At 46.7% G+C, this 20918-nt stretch overlaps 4 protein-coding genes across 12 annotated transcripts; 2 read left to right on the top strand and 2 right to left on the bottom strand.

The window, feature by feature from the left end:
* The first annotated feature begins 93 nt into the window (after positions 1-93).
* ppa1a (inorganic pyrophosphatase 1a) lies at positions 94-3598 on the top strand. Of its 6 annotated transcripts, none has more exons than XR_002168783.1 (12): positions 343-442; positions 521-627; positions 712-776; positions 1292-1345; positions 1433-1552; positions 1816-1902; positions 2009-2135; positions 2202-2329; positions 2408-2493; positions 3058-3170; positions 3310-3389; positions 3482-3506. XR_002168783.1 is itself a non-coding variant. In XM_019874623.1 (12 exons), the coding sequence occupies exons 2-12, from the start codon at positions 567-569 to the stop codon at positions 3508-3510; spliced, it is 867 nt and encodes a 288-aa protein (XP_019730182.1). In that variant the 5' UTR covers positions 343-442; positions 521-566; the 3' UTR covers positions 3511-3598. The 6 variants fall into 6 exon arrangements, 5 of the variants coding, with proteins under 5 accessions (XP_019730179.1, XP_019730182.1, XP_019730180.1 ...); XM_019874623.1 differs by having other exon boundaries at positions 3058-3127; positions 3350-3389; positions 3482-3598; XM_019874621.1 differs by having other exon boundaries at positions 3058-3127; positions 3341-3389; positions 3482-3598.
* Positions 3476-13575, bottom strand: LOC109518600 (testican-2-like). 3 transcript variants are annotated; one of them, XM_019874591.1, is made up of 12 exons: positions 13475-13575; positions 8012-8301; positions 7510-7518; positions 7391-7436; positions 7192-7306; positions 6483-6591; positions 6258-6369; positions 5270-5389; positions 4857-5075; positions 4714-4776; positions 4434-4577; positions 3476-4330 (listed from the first exon to the last, which is right to left on the bottom strand). In XM_019874591.1, exons 2-12 carry the CDS (start codon positions 8195-8197, stop codon positions 4194-4196), a joined length of 1260 nt encoding a protein of 419 aa, XP_019730150.1. In that variant the 5' UTR covers positions 8198-8301; positions 13475-13575; the 3' UTR covers positions 3476-4193. The 3 variants fall into 3 exon arrangements, with proteins under 3 accessions (XP_019730150.1, XP_019730151.1, XP_019730152.1); XM_019874592.1 differs by lacking the exon at positions 7510-7518; XM_019874593.1 differs by lacking the exon at positions 7510-7518 and having other exon boundaries at positions 7391-7418.
* Positions 9843-16816, top strand: LOC109518594 (prolyl 4-hydroxylase subunit alpha-1-like). Of its 2 annotated transcripts, XR_002168782.1 has the most exons (16): positions 9843-10048; positions 10872-10946; positions 11210-11306; positions 11409-11560; positions 11646-11783; positions 12044-12289; positions 12368-12516; positions 12583-12759; positions 12977-13047; positions 13492-13591; positions 13677-13730; positions 13802-13876; positions 13972-14040; positions 14305-14401; positions 16188-16333; positions 16806-16816. XR_002168782.1 is itself a non-coding variant. In XM_019874581.1 (15 exons), the coding sequence occupies exons 2-15, from the start codon at positions 10874-10876 to the stop codon at positions 16256-16258; spliced, it is 1569 nt and encodes a 522-aa protein (XP_019730140.1). In that variant the 5' UTR covers positions 9843-10048; positions 10872-10873; the 3' UTR covers positions 16259-16487. The 2 variants fall into 2 exon arrangements, 1 of the variants encoding a protein (XP_019730140.1); XM_019874581.1 differs by lacking the exon at positions 16806-16816 and having other exon boundaries at positions 16188-16487.
* A 312-nt stretch (positions 16817-17128) lies between these two features.
* Positions 17129-20731, bottom strand: arg1 (arginase 1). The gene is made up of 8 exons (XM_019874609.1): positions 20409-20731; positions 20236-20308; positions 19142-19316; positions 18812-18971; positions 18485-18579; positions 17827-17934; positions 17613-17749; positions 17129-17498 (listed from the first exon to the last, which is right to left on the bottom strand). The coding sequence occupies exons 1-8, from the start codon at positions 20553-20555 to the stop codon at positions 17335-17337; spliced, it is 1059 nt and encodes a 352-aa protein (XP_019730168.1). The 5' UTR covers positions 20556-20731; the 3' UTR covers positions 17129-17334.
* Positions 20732-20918: the final 187 nt, after the last annotated feature.

Here is a 20918-nt window from a genome sequence, read left to right as displayed (position 1 = left end):
ATTCGTCATATTTGAGAAATAGAATTGCAGATTTTTAAAAATTGTAATTATTTGTGGAAAAACCGAACACGTGTATGGGTAACAATCATCTCTACCTCAATCACATCCATGGAATTCTGCAACGTGCAATCGCCGCACAGCCCGCAAACGAAAACAAATCAAGCCTGTAAATACGTTATCAAACGCTTGCAGCAAAACCCCCGAGAAGGGAAGAAGACAGCTAATCCGGCTTGTTAATTGGTTTACAGCTCACGCGTGCATTGGAAGCAAGCAAAGTGAGCACCATCTGTTTTTGTCTGAAAGGGGCGTCTCAAGAGCTTCGCGGCGCGTCAATAACATCTAAAAACTGCCAAGCGCGCTAAGGCCTGAAAAGTTGCTCTCCGGCTCACAGCATTGCCTCTGTGGAAGTGAAGCGTGCGTCTTTCTGCGGCATTTCTTTGAACGCTTGCCGTCACGTGGTCGGTCGGCCCGTTGCCCGTTGACGCTCGGCTTAAGCGCGGCGCGCCGCCTCGAGCGTCTCCGCTCCACGGACGAGGAAACAAAACGGGAAAAGGGAGGTCATCGCCATGAGCTTCAGCACCGAGGCGAGAGGGCAACCCAACACGGTTGGCTACAGGCTCTTTTTTAGTAAGCCTTTTCGTCAACCGGCGCGTTTTGCTGCTCTTCTTGTCACTTGGGGGGGGGGAAAAAAATAACATCTACTTTGCACAGAGAACGCAGAGGGCCAATACATATCTCCCTTCCACGACATCCCCGTCTTTGCAGATGAAGCCCAGGTGAGTGTCCTCTTTTTATTTTCTTTAACCCTTGACCCCAGCTCACGTCAAATTTGTGCCATGAAGACATTTGATGGCAAAGAAAATATCACATGGGCTCTATTTTCATTGACAGAATCTGTAGTAAGAGGGAAACAAACTATGGTACCAATCTCATCATGGTCGTATCGATTTGATACTGCTACTGACTTGGTCTCGATATGATCCCTGTCTGGGAATTTGCACCCGCTCAGACCACATCCAATTCCTGGAGCAAAGGAGATTGCCGGTCTAAGAAGTTTTGTTGAATTTGATCTTGATGTGCCTGTCGAGAATTAGCGGGAATGCGAGGAGGACCCGCTTTGATTGGTGACTATTGAGGTCGGCTGTAAACACTCCCACAGCGGCGCAGCCCGCCCACCCGCAGATCAGCCAGGCTGCGCTCACCGGCGAGATCCCGCCGCGATCGGATTTACACCGGTCACAAAAATAAGATTCGAAATGTCATTCTTTCATTGATCATATTCATCCGGCAGAACATATTTCACGCCGTGGTGGAGGTTCCCAGGTGGACCAACGCAAAGATGGAGGTACTGGCCATGATTGTTGATCTTATGTCATGTTAACGCCATACTCCTCATAAATGACATTGTTGTTTGTTTGTTTGTTTTTCCCAGATAGCCACCAAAGACGCTCTCAATCCTCTGAAACAGGACGTCAAGAACGGGAAGCTTCGCTACGTGGCAAACGTGTTCCCGCACAAAGGCTACATCTGGAATTACGGAGCCATCCCGCAGGTATGTTCCCAAAATCTTGGACGGCATCTTCTCGTGGTACGACAGTGAAGAAACTCGGGCAACAGTGTCAAGTTGTCACTGGACAGCTTGTATCGCATTTCTCAACGTAACTCAACACGCAGCCATGAATCAAATTGCAACAAAAGTGAGTTCACCCCGAGGTGAAAAAGTCCAACGTGTGCGTCAATGTTTTGAGGGTTTTTCTAATTCGGACATTTTCACTTCGGGGAGTGCTAACGATCGTGTGTCTCGTTTTGGCACAGACATGGGAGGACCCTCACCACCAAGACAGCGACACGAGTTGCTGCGGGGACAATGACCCCATTGACATTTGCGACATTGGGGACAAGGTATAAAACGCCTAAATTACTTCACGTCAGGTCTTACAGTGGGTGTGTAAACGTTGGTTAGGTGGGCTTGATCTTGCAGTTGCAATACAAGTGCTCCCTCCGTCAGGTGTGCGCCGCAGGGGAAGTGATCAGAGTGAAGGTCCTGGGCACGCTGGCGCTCATCGACGAGGGCGAAACCGACTGGAAGGTCGTCGTCATCAACGCGGATGACCCGGAGGCCGCATTCTTTAACGGTACGGGCGAGCGTTTGGTGAAGCAGCGCGCAGCAGATCGCGACGATTGCGTTTTGTCCCCCACAGACATCGACGACGTGGCACGACTCAAGCCGGGCTACCTGGAGGCCACGCTGGACTGGTTCAAGCGATATAAAGTCCCCGACGGGAAAGCCGAAAATCAATTTGCCTTTAGCGGACACTTCAAGGGCAGGGTAAAACTTGTAAATTGCTGCGCTTTCAAGTGAAGGCGCTCCTACCTCCTGGCACTTATTGTCTGTCGTGTATGGTAGGACTTTGCCATCGAGACGGTGAAGAGCACCCACCAGTTCTGGAAAGCCCTCATCGCTCAGAAGACTGACGCCGGCGAGTTAAACTGGTGAGCTCCACGCAGCGCTTCAACGCCAAATAATATTGCCCAAACCGGCGGGCCAATGGCAGATCTGCCATGGGAAATTATCTGTTTTTACCTAACAGATCTGAAAATGGTGTATTTTTAATCCAAATAATCACAACCTTTGGCCACCTATCGATGCCGGCGATGTTTAATGACAGTTATTGTCTTTTTTTGGGGGGGGCTACCAATTCAACACGTGACTGCGGAAATCTACAAGTATTTGTTCTTTTGGCTATTCATAGCTTGCTACCTGTTCGAACCGCCACGCACTGCAAGAGGCGCGCAAGCTGAAGTATTTTTTTTTTTAAAAGGCATGTTTGCGCCGTTGTGGGCGCGAACACAGTTGACTCTGTTCGCCACCACCAAAAGCGTAACTTTACATAAATGTGGCCCACTCACATCTGGCATGGAGACATCTCTGCGCAGAAAAGCACTAACAAAAACTACAAATAGGCAAATTTGTGAATGTTGAACTACACATTATGCAGGGGGTTGCCGTATCATATGACTAATATTGAATACAGTTTTTTTTTTTTTTTTGATCAGCATGAACACAAGCGTCTCTGAGAGTCCATTTTGTTGCTCTGCCGAAGATGCCGCCGCCGTGGTTGATTCAGTAAGTTGGATATGAATGAGAATTTTCGAAGGTGGGCCGAGGGGCGCGCTCCCCAAAAATGCTCAGTGAAAATTCTGACCAAAGTGTCAATATTTTTTTGATACGCATATATACATTTCCTTTCATCTCAACTACTGACAACATAATTCGCAATTGATAGATACAAATAGTCGCATGACATTTTCGTACGTTTCCTCATACGTGCTTATGAACCGTTTGCAGGCTGGTCCTTTTGGAGCTGCGGAACCCATTCCCACTTCTGGTGTGTATCAAGTAAAAATGTCCACTTTGTGCTGTTGATTTCTGACACAATACTGTGCTCTGGTTTTTACTTTTTTCATTTATTTGTTTCAGTCGACAAATGGTTCTACTACGATAAGTAAGGATGGCGTGGAAGGGACATCACTTTACATTTTGTGGACATTTCATGCTTGTCAACAACAAAAAAAAATAAAATGACACTAAATCACATTCCGTGTGCAATTCTTGATCAATAAACGTAGCTGTTTTTTTTTTTTGCTACTAATAAATGATTGTGTGGCTACAAAGTCAGACTTTAGCGTCTACCTCAAATGCATCTGAATGGATGGACGAGGCGTGTAAATGTTTGTACAGCGGACGGACGGCGTGTATGCAAATGAGCGACACTTCAAAGGTCCCGTGTGATGCTCTAACGCTTCCATTCAAAATGTTTTTTTTTTTTAATTTAAAAACGGACTCGGTGATGCGGGAAATAAATACGCTAACGCTTCGCGTCAAAAGAAATTTGTGTTTGGGTCTTTATGCTGAGCTAACATAGATTGGCAATCTTTTCCATCCGGATATTTCACATTTATTTAACTCTTCAATGTTGTTAACAGTTGCCTGTGTTGTTAACACTTTGCTCCGTTCATATTATACGTCCAGAATACAGAATGAGGCGATTAGCAATACCCAAGACAAAAAATAAAAAAAAATAGAATGCTTGTCACCTCCTCATGGGGAATCTCTCCTGATCCAGACCCCTTTGCTGACATCTTTGCTGTCCCTGAACGGGGCTCTCCGTTTGGACTCCCCGCGGCAGCTGCTACCAGATGTAGCCTCCATCATCAGTCTCCTCCTCTTCCTCCTCCTCTTCCTCTTCCTCCTCCTCCACCTCCTTCTCTTCTTCATCCTCCCAGCCCACCCCGCTCCCGAAATGGCCGGAGTATCCCAACGCTTCATCTGGAAAGCACAAGGAAATTGAATATTTGATGCTCGACCAAAATGTATACACTTATTCATGCAGGTGTTTCTTTTTCTGTGCATTTATTGCGGTTGTCTTTACCGCATTCGGGGTTGCCCCGCATTCTGGTGCCGGCTACCTCGCTGCCGCCCTGTTGGTCCACACACCAACACTCGCCGCCACTTTGCTCGCACTGCCACTTCCTGTAGTGGCCATCCTCGTCACAGGTGGGTACGTACGTGCGTACTATTGTACATGCACACACGCACACGTAAGAGTAAAAATACATCAAAACATAAAAGGCCCAAATTAAAATAAGACACAAATAGGAAAATAACACATAAGAAGAAACAAGCAGAATTAAAGGTCAAAATGTGTTTACTCGGCTTGTTTTTGGCCATGTGGTGCGCTTGGATCTTCTCCAGCTCAGCCAGGCACGGCGGCTCTACCGCAAGAAGGCAAAACAATTTTCAGCTATGCACTACGAGCAGGTCATGTTTTGGGGTCAAGCAGCACGTGACTCACTTTCCCTCCAGAAGCAGAGGCACCACTCGGCCACGGAGACTTTGCCGTCCTTGATGCTGTCGCAGGAATTGAAGAACGGCCTGACGCAAGGCTCGTACTTGTCCAGGTTGACGGCGGCCAGCTCGCCAGCCCGCAGGTGCAAGTCGCCGTCAGCGTCCAGTTTCAGGAACATCCACAACATGGAGTCTTTGCAGCTGGCCAGCAAGCTCCTTTCCAGCGCTGCAAACCGCAAACGGGCGAGCTGTTTTTTGTTCACTTCACTCCTTCACTGTCATTGACGGTGAAAGACGTCAAAGATCAATTTTGACTGGGGGGTGGCAGTGAATGAGTTTTGCCAACAGAGCATTTTTGCCACCTTGAGGATATTTTTGTCTCCTTTGGGAATCCTGGCATGCAGGCATGTAAAAGCAAACCTGAGGCAGTGGCGGCCGCCGGCTTGGCCGACTTGTTGTGTTTGGCGTTTCCGTGCAGCAACTGGAACCAATCCCCGAGACGCTTTCCCAAGTTGGCCAGGGCCTCGCCTGTGCAGCTCTCTGAAAAGGAGACGGAATGGAGAACAAACACCTCAGAAAAACAACTAAAAACATCACTCAAATTTAGATTGAAATTTGGAAAACTGCTTGCATTTAAAAAAGGAAAAATGGGTCATTCTCTTAAACTCCCCCCCCACCCAAAAAAATCTTGAATAACCGGTGATACTGGTTATTTAAAAAAAAAAAAAAAAAAAAAAAAATGGTTGTGTCCCCCCACCCCAAAAAAGTTTGAAAAGTATTACAAATATTTTTTATTTTTTTGGATGGAAAAAAAAAGCTCACTAAACCGGATGTCGCTACATTCTCCTCTGTTTGATTGCACTACTTTTGAATTGGTGGAAATCATATTTGTATGTAATGAATTTATTCGTTGGGATACCACTAGAGACAGTCCGGGTGCCACTGGTGATGCTTGTAACACACTCAGAGAATCGCTGATCTGAAGTTTAAAAACATAACAAACCAAAAAAAGGGAAATCCAAAAAAATAAACCAAACTCTATTCTGTATGCCTGTTCCTAATGTTTTGTCCGCTTGCTTCCTTTTTCACACCGGCAATGATCTAATCAAGTTTGCTTTTCAACTGCAGATACTAATGAAGGCGTTCCTTTTTTCCTCTGCCTTCAAATTGATTCATCGGCGTTTCCGCAAAGTGCACCATCGATCGATCGCGTTGGCCTGCCGTGATGGATGATGTATACACTCTAAATAATGAATTTCGGATTATGCAGCAGACTCAAAGAGCACCGAGTCCCAAGGGTGGCGTTGAATCTCTTCAGACAGCCGCCTATCGATCGCTTTTCTTGTGCGTGGGCCAAAAAAAAAAAAAAAAAAAGACAAAAAAAACAAGAAGGAAAGAAGATTCTCACCAGGTTTGGCTTCGGCCTTGGCGGAGGGAATGGAGGCGGCGCAGGGACAAAATCCAGCACACATGATGCTCAAAACTTTGCCCGTGAGGCAGGCCTGCTGCTGGAGCTTACACTGAAAAACAAGTAGAAATATTCATGAGGCCACCGCACTGAAAAAGGAGAAATGTTTTTTGGAGGAAGGCTACAACATAACATACTTTTTTTGGGGGGGGGGTGTTCGATTACCTGCGAGGCATAGTTGTGTCCGTCGGAACCGCACACGGGTGCCGAGGCGGCAGGGGGACAAGAGGGACAGTTGGCGTCGCGCCTCCCCGGCTCCTCCGCCATCTGGATTCTGAGGGAAAAAGGAGTTGTTGTTTTTTTGTTGACTATTATAAAAATGGAACAGTCTTCTTTTTTTTCCCCCCTCACAATATTTACATGACTTTTTATTTTGTACAGCTCCAACTTTTACCATGTTAAAATGAAGCTGTCATTCTTGTGCGATTTCTCAAAAACTGACTGTGCAATTCTTTTTCTCCTCATTAACACTAAAAAAAAAATTCTGGGCGTTTCATTTGATTCTCAGAATGTTTCAACTTCACTCTCAAAAAACTTACACTGTTTTTTTTTTTTTCTAGAAACGCTGACATTAATGTCATCAAATTCTAATTTCGCTATGCTAAAACTATAACTCGGTTCTCATCCAATTACAACCTCTCTCATTATCTTGAGGTTCATATCGTGACATTCAGATCGTATTTTTATAAAATTCTGACTCAATTCTCGCGAAATTATATTTTCCTCATCACACGGACCCTTTTCTTGTACATTTCTGACATTTTCACATTACACAATGACAACCAAAGGGTTCAACTTTTACCATTTGTTTCCAAAGGTGACAAGATCTCTCTAAAAAAAAAAAAATAATAATAATAATATTTTGCTTGTGTACCTTTGCTCGAGCTTCTTGCGAGTGACGCAGACGGGCCTCTGGGAAGCGTGCGCCACGCACAACTTGTAGCGGCTGCACTTGACATTGCGACACGGGTCCTTGGTGCCGTCCGTGTCTACAAACGCAGCAACGAGACCGGTGCTTAAAAAAAAACAAACTAAACTTGACAACAAAAAACTGGTTCTGAAGCAACACTTACTCTCATTCAAGGTCGCGCTGTCCTCCACTTTTGGAACATAGTCATCCTGGAAAGAGAGGAAAAAAAAGAACGAGGTGGACAACACATGACACGCCGCGCAATGCAAATTCAAAACAAACCTCCACTTCCTGTCGTGGTGACGTCACGCAGTGGGAAGAGAGAGAAACACAACGACGAACATTTTAGGATTTTACACAAGTATAAAAACTCAAATAAAAGTCAAAGTTCACAATGTAAGTGGGAATGGAGAAGGAAAACAAATCCATAATTATTCAGAGAATATATGAACATTTTTTGAAGAGGTAAAATTGAATTGTTCAGAAAAACCTGGAAAAAATTCTACGGCAAAATGTTATGTTTTTTTTTTGTTGTTTTTTTTTTTTACTACAGGTGCCATTGGAGATGGCTTCGTCTATTGCCAGCCATTTCACCCACAAACTTGGAACATTTGCACCTCCACAGTGCAGCAGCACAAAACACACAGACACACACACACACACGTCACACACACACACACGCGCGCGCACACACAAACACACACACAAAGCCCGCATAATACGTGATCGTCAGACAACACGCGCGCATGCTTTTTGCCACAGGGCCGGAAAGACAACAACTCACGTCTCGGAAAGGCTTCCAGGTCTCCGTCCTGCGGCTGCCGTCGCGCCAGCGCTCGTCCTGCATCAAATTGTCTGCTTTCTGCGCCGCCGCCTCCTCGGTGCCTCCGGTGTCCAGCTGCAGGGAGATTGAGCCCAGCAGCAGGCATAGCAAGAAGGCGGCCGTGGGGGAGCTGCCACCCGCCGCCATGGTGATGGGGACTTGGGCGCGCGCGCTGCTGGTCCAGTGGATGCTGCAAGTGCTGCCGCCGTCAGTGGAAGATCCTCATGCAGGACTGCTGCTGTCTCTCCACACTGATTAGAAAGAAGGGGGGGGGGGGAACAAGAGGGAGGAGGGATTACATCCAGCTTTCATTTCTGCTCACTTGGGAGAGGAGGAGGAGCTTAGTGTCCTGAGCAACTGCCTTTTAAATCTGGCTGGGATTGGTGGTGGTGTTGTTTTATTTTAAAAAAAAAGAAAAAAAAACAGCTACTATGTCACCTCAAGCATGGGGGAACCTATGACTGCCACTGGAAATGCATGCAGGATAAATTCTGAAATGTTTCCGGCAACCTGATGATCTGCTCATTTTCAGCGAAATGCTTCAGAACTGACTGGACGGTCAGCGCTTCACAGTCCAGATGGACAATAACCCGGCCAAAAATGTTTTGACAGAACTGATTTTGGAGTCTGTCCACATTTTCGCCCTCAACTCCCTGTACCCTCTGCTCAGTGTGTTTATTATCCTTGTAAAGATGATCAACACAATGCTCCGTCTTGAGCCATCCCTGGTTAAGGTCGCCAGTATCTGAGGAGGCCAGCCAAGGGTTGCGACGCCGCTGAGCTGGCTCGACTTAACTCCGCCACTGGCATCAAAACAGCCGATGAGGCACAGACACATGCTGAGCTCCTGAGTGGACATTAAGGCAAGGGCAAAGGAAGAGCAAGATGAGAAAGAAGACAAGCCCCCTCCTACCTCCACACACACCCCCCAAAACGCTGACACGTGCCAGATTTCGCATGCTCATCAAGAGATTGTCATCAGTCATCGTCATGAAGGAAAATGACCTCTGACCTTTATTTGCAAATAGATAGAACACTAGCTGTTTTTTTTTTTTACACCACCCCAATATTGTATTCCTCGAAGGCATTTGGCTGAAAATTAATAAGCCACTGTAACATTGTGCACAACTATTAACATTACGATACATTAGAGGGGGAAAAAACAACTTAGAGATTCAATGCAATTGACGAACGGACGGACAAGCAGTTTTTCAAAATTTGGTTACGATACTGCCAAAAGCATAAAGTAAAATTATTTTCGATGTGTCACTTGTGACACTTAGTGGCGACGATTGCACACGACAAAATACAACTGAAACGTTTGCGTCACTGTCGAGAGAGCAAATGCGAATCTAGAAATAGATGATTTCATCTGTTTAACTCACAAACGATTGTGTGTAGAGTAATCCAATAGAAGAAAAGGAGATATGACATATATCGGAGCACTTTTTATTCATTCTTTAACCACGTAAGGCAATTTTTGAACTGATTTTCATTTAAAATGTAGACCTGGAGGCAGTTGGAGGTTCAACGACTTGCCCAGGGGCACTTCAAAAGCGAACCTTAGCAGTCGGGTTCGAATTGCTCTGGACAATCAGCTCCATCAACCGATTCACATCCGACCAGCAAAGTGTGTGTGTTTATTTTATCTGATTTTATTTTTGCCACATCCAATATGGCGTCGTGGTAGATTTTGGATTAGGTGCACAACACGGCCATTGTTTACTTTGATGTCTCGGGCGTGATTGATCAGACAGGAAACTCCAGTCAAACTCGTTACTGGGCACCAAAGCGCAGAAAGGAAATACGAATGAAGCCAAAGCAAAACAAAAGCAACTTCATAGCAAGACGGGGCGACACCTGACAAACGATCACTCACAGAAGCGACTCGAAGTCGGCAACTGTCAAAATTGGAAATCCAACACATTGGCCACATTTCAGAGACTTCGGTTGATTCCGAACGGCGGCGGGCTGCTCGGTTTGACTTCGGCACTTCAGGTGCGTCAAACCTCGTCGACAATCTTAATCCGAATTTGACACCTCATTTCAATTGTTGAATGAGGTCGGAATCTACTCTCTGAATTAATTTGGTCACCTTTGTGGGTTGTTTTTCTTAATTGGGGAAGGGGTTTGTTTTTAATCCTATTGAAACAGATGAATTTGACAAGCGATTCTTTTAATTTTGTCGAGGCTTTGATCGTGGAAGAATTGGTCCTCAATCAAGTGTGCCCAATGGCTCGCTTATTAAAAAAAAATCTACATGCAGTTAATTCATCTTTAGTGTCTTCATCTTAGCATTGATAACATTTGGGTGATGAATTTGACAAACGTGCAATGGTGGTAATAATTGAGGTGCTCTCTGTCTTGTGCGGTAAAATGATAGGAAAAATTATTGACTGACGATCAAAGCGAACAAATTGGAACGATTTAAAAGGAAACACGTCGACATCGTGTGCGTCACGTGCGGAGAAAGGGTTGCGCATGTGCTGCTTCGGGAGGAAGATGAAGCTAAAAATTGAAAGAAATCTCCTATATATATATATATATTATTTTTTTTTTCAATAAGTGCAAGAAAAAATAAACAGCTAAGATCATCTCTCTTTTAACGCTGGATGCAGCTGTGTTCGATAAACCCCAAATAAAGTTCAGCTGTTCTCGTGGGTGTTAACAAAATAAATAAGCAAGTCCTAAACGATGAGAATATAATCCATGGTCTATTTTGGCACGTTTCTGCCTGTTGTCAGTATGAATGTAACAGTGATTAATTAAAAACTTAAAAAAGTGACTACTTACCATTATCATCTAATTGTTGTCCATTTAGACATGGCGGTCTTTTGCTTGTTGGTGATTCTCATCAGTTGCTCATTGGCTGCTGATGAGTTCTACTCTTCCATAGGTGAGTATTCTATAATATCACTATTATTAAAAATAATGAGGTACTATTTGTTCCATACTGTACTGACACGTTTGTGTAAGGTGCTGGTCGCGTATTTGTTAATGTGATGGTAGGTCACCCCAGCATGTTATCTGTGCTGTTGATGCCTTATGATCGTCTCTGTCTTACTGTAATTCCCGTGGCGTCTATTTGCGATTCTATTTTTGCTATTGGCGGCAAGGCCCGGTCCTTCTTTCCGTTCACTAATATTACCAAACTACGAGGTCGCATGACGGAGCTGCTGTACACGGAGCAGCAGCTGTTGGCCTCGCTGAACGATTACATCCAAGCGGAGGAGAACAAACTGGAGACGGTCAAAAGGTCCAAGACCACCTACAGCATCAATACGTTCGCATCTGGTGGAGGTCACACTGACCAGATAATTACGTGTGTGTGCGCGCGGGTGTGTACGCGTGTACTCAGGTGGTCTGAGAGCCTGGCCAACCTGTCGTCGTTTGCCATCAAAAATCCCGAACGCTTCCTGAGCCACCCCGTGAACGCCTTTAAATTTCTGAAGAGGATGAACCGAGAGTGGCGTGACCTGGAGGGGCTGGTGCGCAGCAACGTATCCGACGGTGAAAACACACAAACGTCCCGAAGCTTGAACGCTCGCTCCGAAAAGTACGAGTCGGTTTGGACGCTGCGGCTCTTGCGTTTCAGGCTTCGTGTCCAACTTCAACTCCAGGAGCGAGCACCTTCCCAACGACGACGACCTGACGGGTGTGGCCGAAGCCCTCGTGAGGCTGCAGGACACCTATCAGCTGGACACCGACACCATGGCCAAAGGGAAGCTGCCAGGTGAGCGGGCGACACCTAGTTCAAACTACTTAATATGTCAATTCTAAACATTGACATATAAGTAAGCAATGACTTTTTTTGCTGTAATGAGCACAAGATTTGGAGGATTGGCTCAAAAAAGAAACTGCAAATGGGGTCGATTTGCTCATGCCGAGCCGCGAATGTGCGGGAGCCAAAGTATTGTATGTCTGCAAGACCAACTTAGCACGTATAGACCCAGACTCCAGAAGTCCTAAGTCCAATCCTCGGCCCCAAAACAGGAACCTCTCTGCTCCTAAGCAACCTGACGGTGGAAGACTGCTACGACGTGGGCATTGCGGCGTACAGGGACAACGACTTCTACCACACCGAGCTGTGGATGGCTCAAGCTCTCCGGCAATTGGAGCAGGGCGAGACGCCCGAAAACGTGGACGCCGGCATCCTCCTGGACTACCACAGCTTCGTCCTCTACAAGCAAGGAGATCTGAAAAGCGCCTTGGTGTCCACCAAGCGGCTGCTGGAAATCGGTGAGTCGACCAAAAGGAAAACGTCCGCTCAACTTCCGCACCGCTGAAGCGGAACATCCGCTCGCGTTGGGTTTTAAGATCCGGAAAACGAGCGGGCCAACCAGAATCTCAAGTACTTTGAGGAACACCTGGCGAAACAGCAGACGGGCGAGGAGACGCTCAAGAAGGGTCGCGCTCCCTACAACAACGTGTACGAGCGGCTGTGTCGTGGCAACAGCATGGAGATGGTGAGAAGACGCCGCAAAATCCCCGACGCCGGAGCCCTGTACTCTCTCGGCTTGTCTTTGTGACAGACGCCGCTCAGACAGAGCCTCCTCTCCTGCCGTTACCACGACAACCACGGCCATCCCAACCTCCTGATTGCTCCCTTCAAAGAGGAAGAGCTGTGGGACCAGCCCCGCATCGTCCGCTATTACGACATTGTGTCGGAGGAGGACATGGCAATCTACAAAGCGTTGGCTCAACCCAGAGTAAGCCCGCTATGCGTTTCTTTTTATAAAAAAAAAAAAAAAACATCCAGTGTCTCCCCGATCACATGTGGGACATGCACATCTTTGCAGGTGGAAGACAAAATTGCTTCCTATGCAGTGTTAACACTTCCTGAATCTTTGTGCTCTTTGCCAAACTTGCCGTGCCTTGACGTGTTTCTGTGTCTCTTGTCGAACAATCGTGTGACGGCTGAGCTAGCTCATGCGCTCCAAAGTCAGAGATGGCAAGACAGAGAAATCTTACCCGGTTCGCACCAGGGTCTCCCAAAAGTAAGGATGACTGAATGGACACATGCACAGACACTTGGGTAGTCGGGGCGGCACTTGTGTGGGCTTAGATGAAAAAAAAGAAAAGAAAAAAAAGAGATGAAGTATCATCAAACAGTTTCATTTCAAGGTATTGTTCAATGCTTTACAATAAAAAAAATTAAAGGAACATTAAAGGTGTATGCTGTTGGTTATGGTGGGGGGGGGGGGGTAAACGGGATTGGCGAAAATCAGTACCGGCAGTTGTGCGAGAGGGTGTGCACCCTTGTACAACCACATTCTCCGTTTTCTTTCCCTTCCCCGTTCAGTTTGTTTCCAACAGAGTTGTGGAGATTATTTAAAAAAAAAAACTCAAATCCCTTGTCTCACTCATGTTTTCAAATGACAACAAAACTGCCACTAGAACAGGGGTGTGTAGACTTATACCCACGCGCTCTTCCTCCGCAGTGCTTGGCTGAAGGACAGGGACCACGAGAGGGTCGGCAGGATGGTCAGGAGAATCGGAGAGATCACAGGCTTGGACATGTCCACCGCAGAGGACCTGCAGGTGACAAGTTCCTCCCATCCACCTCCTCACCTTCGACGTAAATCAATAAAAATCAACTCAACTGCGAGTGCTCAAATTTGTGCAGGTGGCCAACTACGGCGTCGGAGGACAGTACGAACCTCATGTCGACTTTCAACGGGTAATTACAAGCTAAATCTATCATATAAATCGAAGATCTCTGCAAGTTTTTGAGTGGTATGTTATTCACAGTTTTCAGTGAACGAAAGCGTTGAGCCTTACGCGCATCTGGGCACGGGAAACCGAATCGCCACCTGGCTCCTTTACGTCAGTAAAGCACACTTCCTTCGATCTCAATTTTCATCAAGAAAAAGCGTTGCTACGTTTTTTTTTTTTTTTATGGCTTCACCTTTGTGCTGCAGATAAGTGACGTGCAGGCAGGGGGCGCTACTGTCTTCCCCAACGTGGGCGCTATTGCCTGGCCAATCAAGGTTTGTTTTTGTTTTCGCATACGCACGTGGTCCGCACAGCAGCCACTTTATTGGGTACACAGTCAACTGGACTCTTCAAAGGTTTGGTTAAGCTTATGGGACATAAAAATATTCAAATTTCAAAAACATGTCTCGGGAATAACGCAACGTGGCCGGACGTCATCAGGTTGTGCAGGCAAGGGTGTACCTGATTAAGTGTTTGGTGCGTGCCTGGAAGTGTAAATGCTTTTTCCAGGTTTTAATGGCATAGTCGTCTATGTGCAGGGCTCGGCTGTGTTCTGGTACAACCTTCTGCCTGATGGACAGGGAAACTACGAGACCCAACACGCCGCCTGTCCCGTCCTGGTGGGGAGCAAGTGGGGTCAGTTTGCACAAGACAGTCATCACCTTGTGCCCCAAAATACATAAATAAACCATTTTTCTTCATTTGGCACTTGACAAATACAGAATATTACAAAAAACAATACAAAACTAATAAACCTTAAACCTAAAAGCATGTAAAAATCAAAATACAAATTACACCTAACGTTTAACAAAAGTAGAACGGGAAAAAAAGGAGGTGAAAGGCAGTGGCCGTCTTGCTGCTTCGTGCTCTTTTTGACAATCTTTATTGATCAAGTCAAATTACTGATCACAGACAAGCCAAACAATTGCTGTTTGGTGCTCGACGTGCAGGAAGCGACGAGGAAACAAACACCTGAGCTCACCAAACTAGGAGTTTTCTCAAGTTAAAAGATGATTTACCTTTTGGCATACTCCACAAAAAAAGTCGTCCATTTACCGGTAAGAGTTTTGGAAATACACACGTTGTTGCACCACGGGTCCAGAATCCACACCAGTCCTCCGAGGCTCAGTTCTCGCGTGATCATACGTGATCTCAAAGCCGAAGACGAGCATATGATCCCGGGTTTGCGCCGATGGTTGCCGAGTGTTTCCGAAAACTACCGAAGACAGGAGCGTTGTGAAGCGTCAATGTCGGCAAGCGAATACTTGCTTGTATACTTTATTTGTATTTTTTAAAGGAAATACTTGGTTTGGAAAATACGTCGGTTCCAATCCTTGAATGTCATACTATGAGTACTACCCCCTCACTTATACGTATTGAAAACTCTCTGAAAGTACAAGGTAACGCAAGTTTGAGGTTGTTGGCTTTAGATAAGGAGCCAGGGGGGGCCTAGGTCAGCAGATTGGATGTACAAGGGCCACTGAGACCAAATACCATTCCTTTTGTTTTCTTTTCATTCCTCCCACATCCCCAAAAACATGCATGGTAGGTTAATTGAACACTCTTAAATTGTCCTTGGGCGTGATTGCGTTTGTGAATGGTTATTTTGTCAAGGTGTGCCCTGCAATTGGCCGGCAAGAAGTTCAGGGTGTACTCCGCCGACTGCCCAAAGTCAGCTGGGATAGGCTCCAGCACACCCACGACCCTCGTGAGGATAAAGCAGTTTGGTTCAGGGATGAATGGGGCGTTTGGAATCATTCACAAACCCTACAAAAGGATTTTTTTGTGTTTCCGAAAACTACCGAAGACAGGAGCGTTGTGAAGCGTCAATGTCGGCAAGCGAATACTTGCTTGTATACTTTATTTGTATTTTTTAAAGGAAATACTTGGTTTGGAAAATACGTCGGTTCCAATCCTTGAATGTCATACTATGAGTACTACCCCCTCACTTATACGTATTGAAAACTCTCTGAAAGTACAAGGTAACGCAAGTTTGAGGTTGTTGGCTTTAGATAAGGAGCCAGGGGGGGCCTAGGTCAGCAGATTGGATGTACAAGGGCCACTGAGACCAAATACCATTCCTTTTGTTTTCTTTTCATTCCTCCCACATCCCCAAAAACATGCATGGTAGGTTAATTGAACACTCTTAAATTGTCCTTGGGCGTGATTGCGTTTGTGAATGGTTATTTTGTCAAGGTGTGCCCTGCAATTGGCCGGCAAGAAGTTCAGGGTGTACTCCGCCGACTGCCCAAAGTCAGCTGGGATAGGCTCCAGCACACCCACGACCCTCGTGAGGATAAAGCAGTTTGGTTCAGGGATGAATGGGGCGTTTGGAATCATTCACAAACCCTACAAAAGGATTTTTTTGTGCCACTATCCACATCCATGCTCTAAATATTGTACTTGTGGCCTGTCTCCTCAGTGGCCAACAAGTGGCTGCACGAGCGAGGTCAGGAGTTCAGGAGGCGCTGTGGCCTGCAAAGTTCCACCTGAACGTGGGGAGTCAACTGGGCCGAGTCCACCTTGGGCACTCAGCTACATGCTATGTTGTTGTATTATTGTGTTGCTGTTACCATGACAATGATCATCTTTGGAGAAAGAAAAAAAATCAAAAACCACTGACCTCAAATGAAGCCAAGGCTGAATAATTGATTCTTGGAATATTTTGAGATGAATTTCCTTTTGGCTGCATGAAGAATTAAACGCGTTTTGTTCCACTCAAGTGTGCCTTTGGCTTATTTGGGAGAGTTTGCAGCCACCCCTTTTTTCCCCCCTTTTCGTTCTTTGCTCTGTGGACGATAACGTCTCACATTTGTGCACTTGTGGTATTTTGGATGTTGGCCTGCTGAGCGTTCACATTATCAGACGTACTGTAATACTTCTTGCATTCTTTTGTCTTGTACTGCCACTTGCAGTCAACTAAAAAGTGTCTGGCGTGCTCAGCTTGCGACCATCACATGACCAAACCCATAAGCTGAGCTGGAGGTGAGCTATGACGGTAGTAACCTGAGCACGCCGGACACTGTGGTGTCATTTTTAGTTGACTGCAAGTGACAAAATGGTGGCGATGGATGAAGACAAGTGCGTTTTGCTGCTTCATGCATATTCACAAAGGGAATATTAATCAAAACGCCATGTTTGGAACAGCTGGGTTGCATAGAACATAATGTTTTATCAATTAAAAAAATTGAGAATTATTTTATTGTCAAACTAGAGTCTAACTTTTGTTTTTTACCTCTTCTACAAATGAGCGGCCCCATCTGTCCATTTTCAAAATGAAACATCAGCAAACATCAGTCCAAATGTGGAGTGAATGAACTAAGGAAGACAAAAATGTGCAAAGACAACAAACGAAAAAGCGTCTTGAGTCATTCAAGGCGTGCATGAGAATTTCTTTGGCTTTAACCAGCATCCAAGTGAAGTATTTCTGTTTTTTTGGACAAAAAGACGGTGGTTGGACTCGTGACTGACTTGTCTCAGCCGTGAGAACAAAGTACCTGGACCTTAAGCGGGATATGAAGGAGGGCGGGTGAAAAGCTAAAAGGGGCTTCAGGCCTTTCACGTCGTGGTCACGCGTCAGGCAGGCAGAAATTCGGCGGGTGGTTTCCTCCACGCAGGCGTCCGAAGCAGCCCAGCAAAATGTCCACCGCCACCCCGGCCGTCCGCTGCACGTCCTGCTCGGACACGCCCACGGCAGGGTTCACCTCCACCACGTCCACCGCCGACAGCAGCCCTGAAACACAAGACATAAATGCACACAATAATTAACGGGAATGCGTGCGCACGGGCAGTAAGACACACATGCACAGAGTTTGTTGTCTTTAATGTGAGCGTGTAGGTTTCCGACCGGTGTTGGCGAGGTGTTCGGCGATGTACACGCCCTCCCTGTAGGTGAGGCCGCCCATCACGGGCGTCCCTGTTGCCGGGGTGACGGCCGGGTCGAAGGCGTCCACGTCGTAGCTCAGGTGGATCGGCCTTCTCGTCCTGCTCCGGCGGCGTTCAATGGTGACATGTGACCATGTGACGGCAAGAAGACTCAGGGGGGGGGCTAGAGTACTTACCCGTCTTTACACAGCAAGTCGCACGTCTCCTCCATCACTCGGCCGATGCCCAGGGCGTCCACTTGCGTCATGGAGAAGGACTTCACGCCCACCAGATTCAGGAGGAAACTGCACACCGACGGGAAAACACTTTGACAACGTACAGCCGACGTGACGTTTCTGGTTGGCTCAATACTTTTGACCTCCAAACCGAACGGCTTCTTCACTTCTACATATCGGAGTGTGGACTTCAATCTATGCCTTGCGGTGTCACCCCAGCAGGAGGTACTTACAATGGAACTAGAACAAACAGACAAACTCACTAACATACACAAGAAGAGCAAACACACAGAGGAACTCATGCACGAACTGCAGCGCGCACACACAGACATGCACAGGAACACAAAAAGAGGAATATAGAACAGGAACACACACGTGACATCGACGGACACAAACTGGGACATACACAGGAAGAAGAACACAAGACACACAAAGGTACAGGAATACCCAAACACACCAATATTTGCACAAGAAAATGAACAGGAACACACCCACAGTAACAAGAACACACACGTGTATAGGAACAGGAAAATATAAACAGAAAGAAAAGAACACGTGGACGGAAACAATAACAACTGAACTCCAAATTGTTTGACTTTGGGAATAGTGGATGGCTTACTGCTCCTCGGGGTCGAGGTCTCTCAGGCCGATGTAGACCAAATGTTTGGCCGACACGCACGGCGTCATCCACGAGAAGTTGGGGAGGATGGGGACCTGACAAATACAAACGTTTGGACGTCAACTCTCTTGACGCCACACTGGACACTCGTGGCCACCTCACTTGTGTTTTCCTCCCCCGCTCTATTTTAGCTGTCATTGCAAATGTGACCGACGTTCCCATTTTTGTCTGAGTTTCAAGTTGAGCTCTTTCAGAACAGCACAAATCTCCTTTTGACATCACATTGTGCCTTCGGGCCAAATAGCATCGCGTGGCTTCTTTGTTGACCTTTGGGCGCAGCTCGTGGAGCAGGTAGGACGCAGGCTGGCCGTGCATGTTTCCCGTGGGCGTGCTGAGCGGCGTGTTGATGTCCGCGTGGGCGTCCACCCAAACCAGGCTCACATCCCCCACGGCAGACGCGTGCCCGTGCACGGAGCCAATGGCCAGGCTGGGAACATCAAGTTGGCAAAACATGATACAACGTGTGTCTATATGTTGAAGGTTACATAGATCGGGTTATGGTGTCATCAACGTCCTGTCAGTGGATGATTGACAGACACTTTTCTTTGGACTTGTTTCAACAGGGTAGTCCGCCATCCTCCCACATTTGATACAAACCTGTGGTCTCCACCCAGTACGACCGCCGTGCGCCCGTCCCGTTTCACCGCCCGCACCGCCTCCGACAGCCTCCGGTTGGCGTCGCCCACCGCCCGGGGGTGTTTGACGCGCCCGACCGGCTCGTCCGGCAGCACCTCCTCATAAGACAAGTTCCCATAATCCTTCACGGCGCAGCCTGGGGTAGCAAAAATTGGGAAGAACAAAAAAATAAATAAATAAAAATGACGTGTTGTTGGGACACGCGGTGCTCTCTGTGCAAACAACTACAACATACACAGGAACACAAACAAACAGGAAGAGGAGCAAACAGGCTCCCCAAAAGTGAAATGAACACAGCCGGTCAACTTTGTGTGTGTTTTTGTGCGTCGTGCCGAGCAAAGTCAACCAGTTGTGGACACAGTAACCAGCCCGCTGTCAAATATGTAACAGAGTAAAAGTGTGAGAGAGCGAGCAAGTGCGTTTACATTTGCCACGTTACAAATATACAAAGCGAACAAATGCAATCTTGATGTACTCGTAAGTGCACATCGCTGCAAATTATGTTGCGCTGCCAACTCTGTGAAAGAAACAGTCCCATCGTGAATAGAGCTGAAGTTATACACGCATGTGCCGGCGCCACCGATTGCCAAGGCGCTGGGCAGATTCGGCCACCGTGGCAACTGAAAAATGCAGAAATGCAACACATTCATGTACGGGAAACAGCGCAGACGAGAGCAACTACCAAAATGAAGAGAACAAATTCATGCAAAATAAATGGAACAAATATCTGATGATTTTTGATGACCTGAACTTGTTTGCTTTTTTATTTGCTCAGTCTAATTGAACATGAAGACTCTCTGCTGTGTCTACATAAATAAATAAAAGAGGGCCAATGTTAAATATACTGACACACAAATGGCCAGTAGGTAGAGAAAACAAAATCTCCACTCTTACAGTTTGCTTACCTCTTGACAGATACAGAAAAAGACCTGTCCCTAATCTTTTGACCACCGCTGTGCCACTCTCAGGTCTCCCGAACGAAGTGTCCGCTTAGCGCGCGCGTGCGTCAAAATCAGTCGCGTAAGAACGTCTGACCAATCGTTGGGTTTTATCACCTTGCCCCCGAAGTTTCTGCACGAGTCCCTCGGCACGGATCACATCCGGTCCAAGCTGCACGCCGTCCCGGGGCTGCACCAAACACACGCACGCAACACGGTTTCTTAATGTGCTCTCTCCCAAGGTTGGTCGAGCGGATAATTAAGGGGCCGGGGGGGTCACCAGACCTCACCTGTCCTTTGGAGAAAGGCACTCCGATAATCCCCACGGAGTGTGCCACCTGATGATGGCGAAGATGAGGACGGTGAAAATGGCGATGGCAAAGAGGACGTGTGGTGGAGGTGATGAGAAGCTGCAAAGGGGTCTTGGCTCGCTGCATGCTGCTGAAGGCAAAATGAAGACAACAGACACAGAGACAAAGAGAGAGACAGAGAGAGAGAGAGAGCAGGAGCACTCTCTCGCCCGGGACGGTGTGACATCACCAGCAGCGAGTGACGCCACCCGGGTTAATCATCGCTTGCACTGACAACACAAGAAGGCCCCCGTCATCCCTGTAGACAATTTGGAATCAATTAAGCAAATATACCAAAGCAAATAACCAAAACCGTGCTAGAAAAAGAAAAGAGTTTTCTTTTTGTCAAAAATCCAGTTGGCGTTTGTATCGAATATGCTGAAAAAAGGCCTTTCAATGCAAATGAATGTCATTCTTCAACATTAAAAAAAGAAAAAAAAGGTCATGTGT

The sequence above is a fragment of the Hippocampus comes genome, unplaced genomic scaffold, assembly GCF_001891065.2.
Source record: "Hippocampus comes isolate QL1 unplaced genomic scaffold, H_comes_QL1_v1.1 scaffold279, whole genome shotgun sequence".
NCBI lineage: Eukaryota > Metazoa > Chordata > Actinopteri > Syngnathiformes > Syngnathidae > Hippocampus > Hippocampus comes.
Note: the sequence above shows the minus strand (reverse complement) of the source record. Positions and strands in the feature narration are given on the sequence as shown.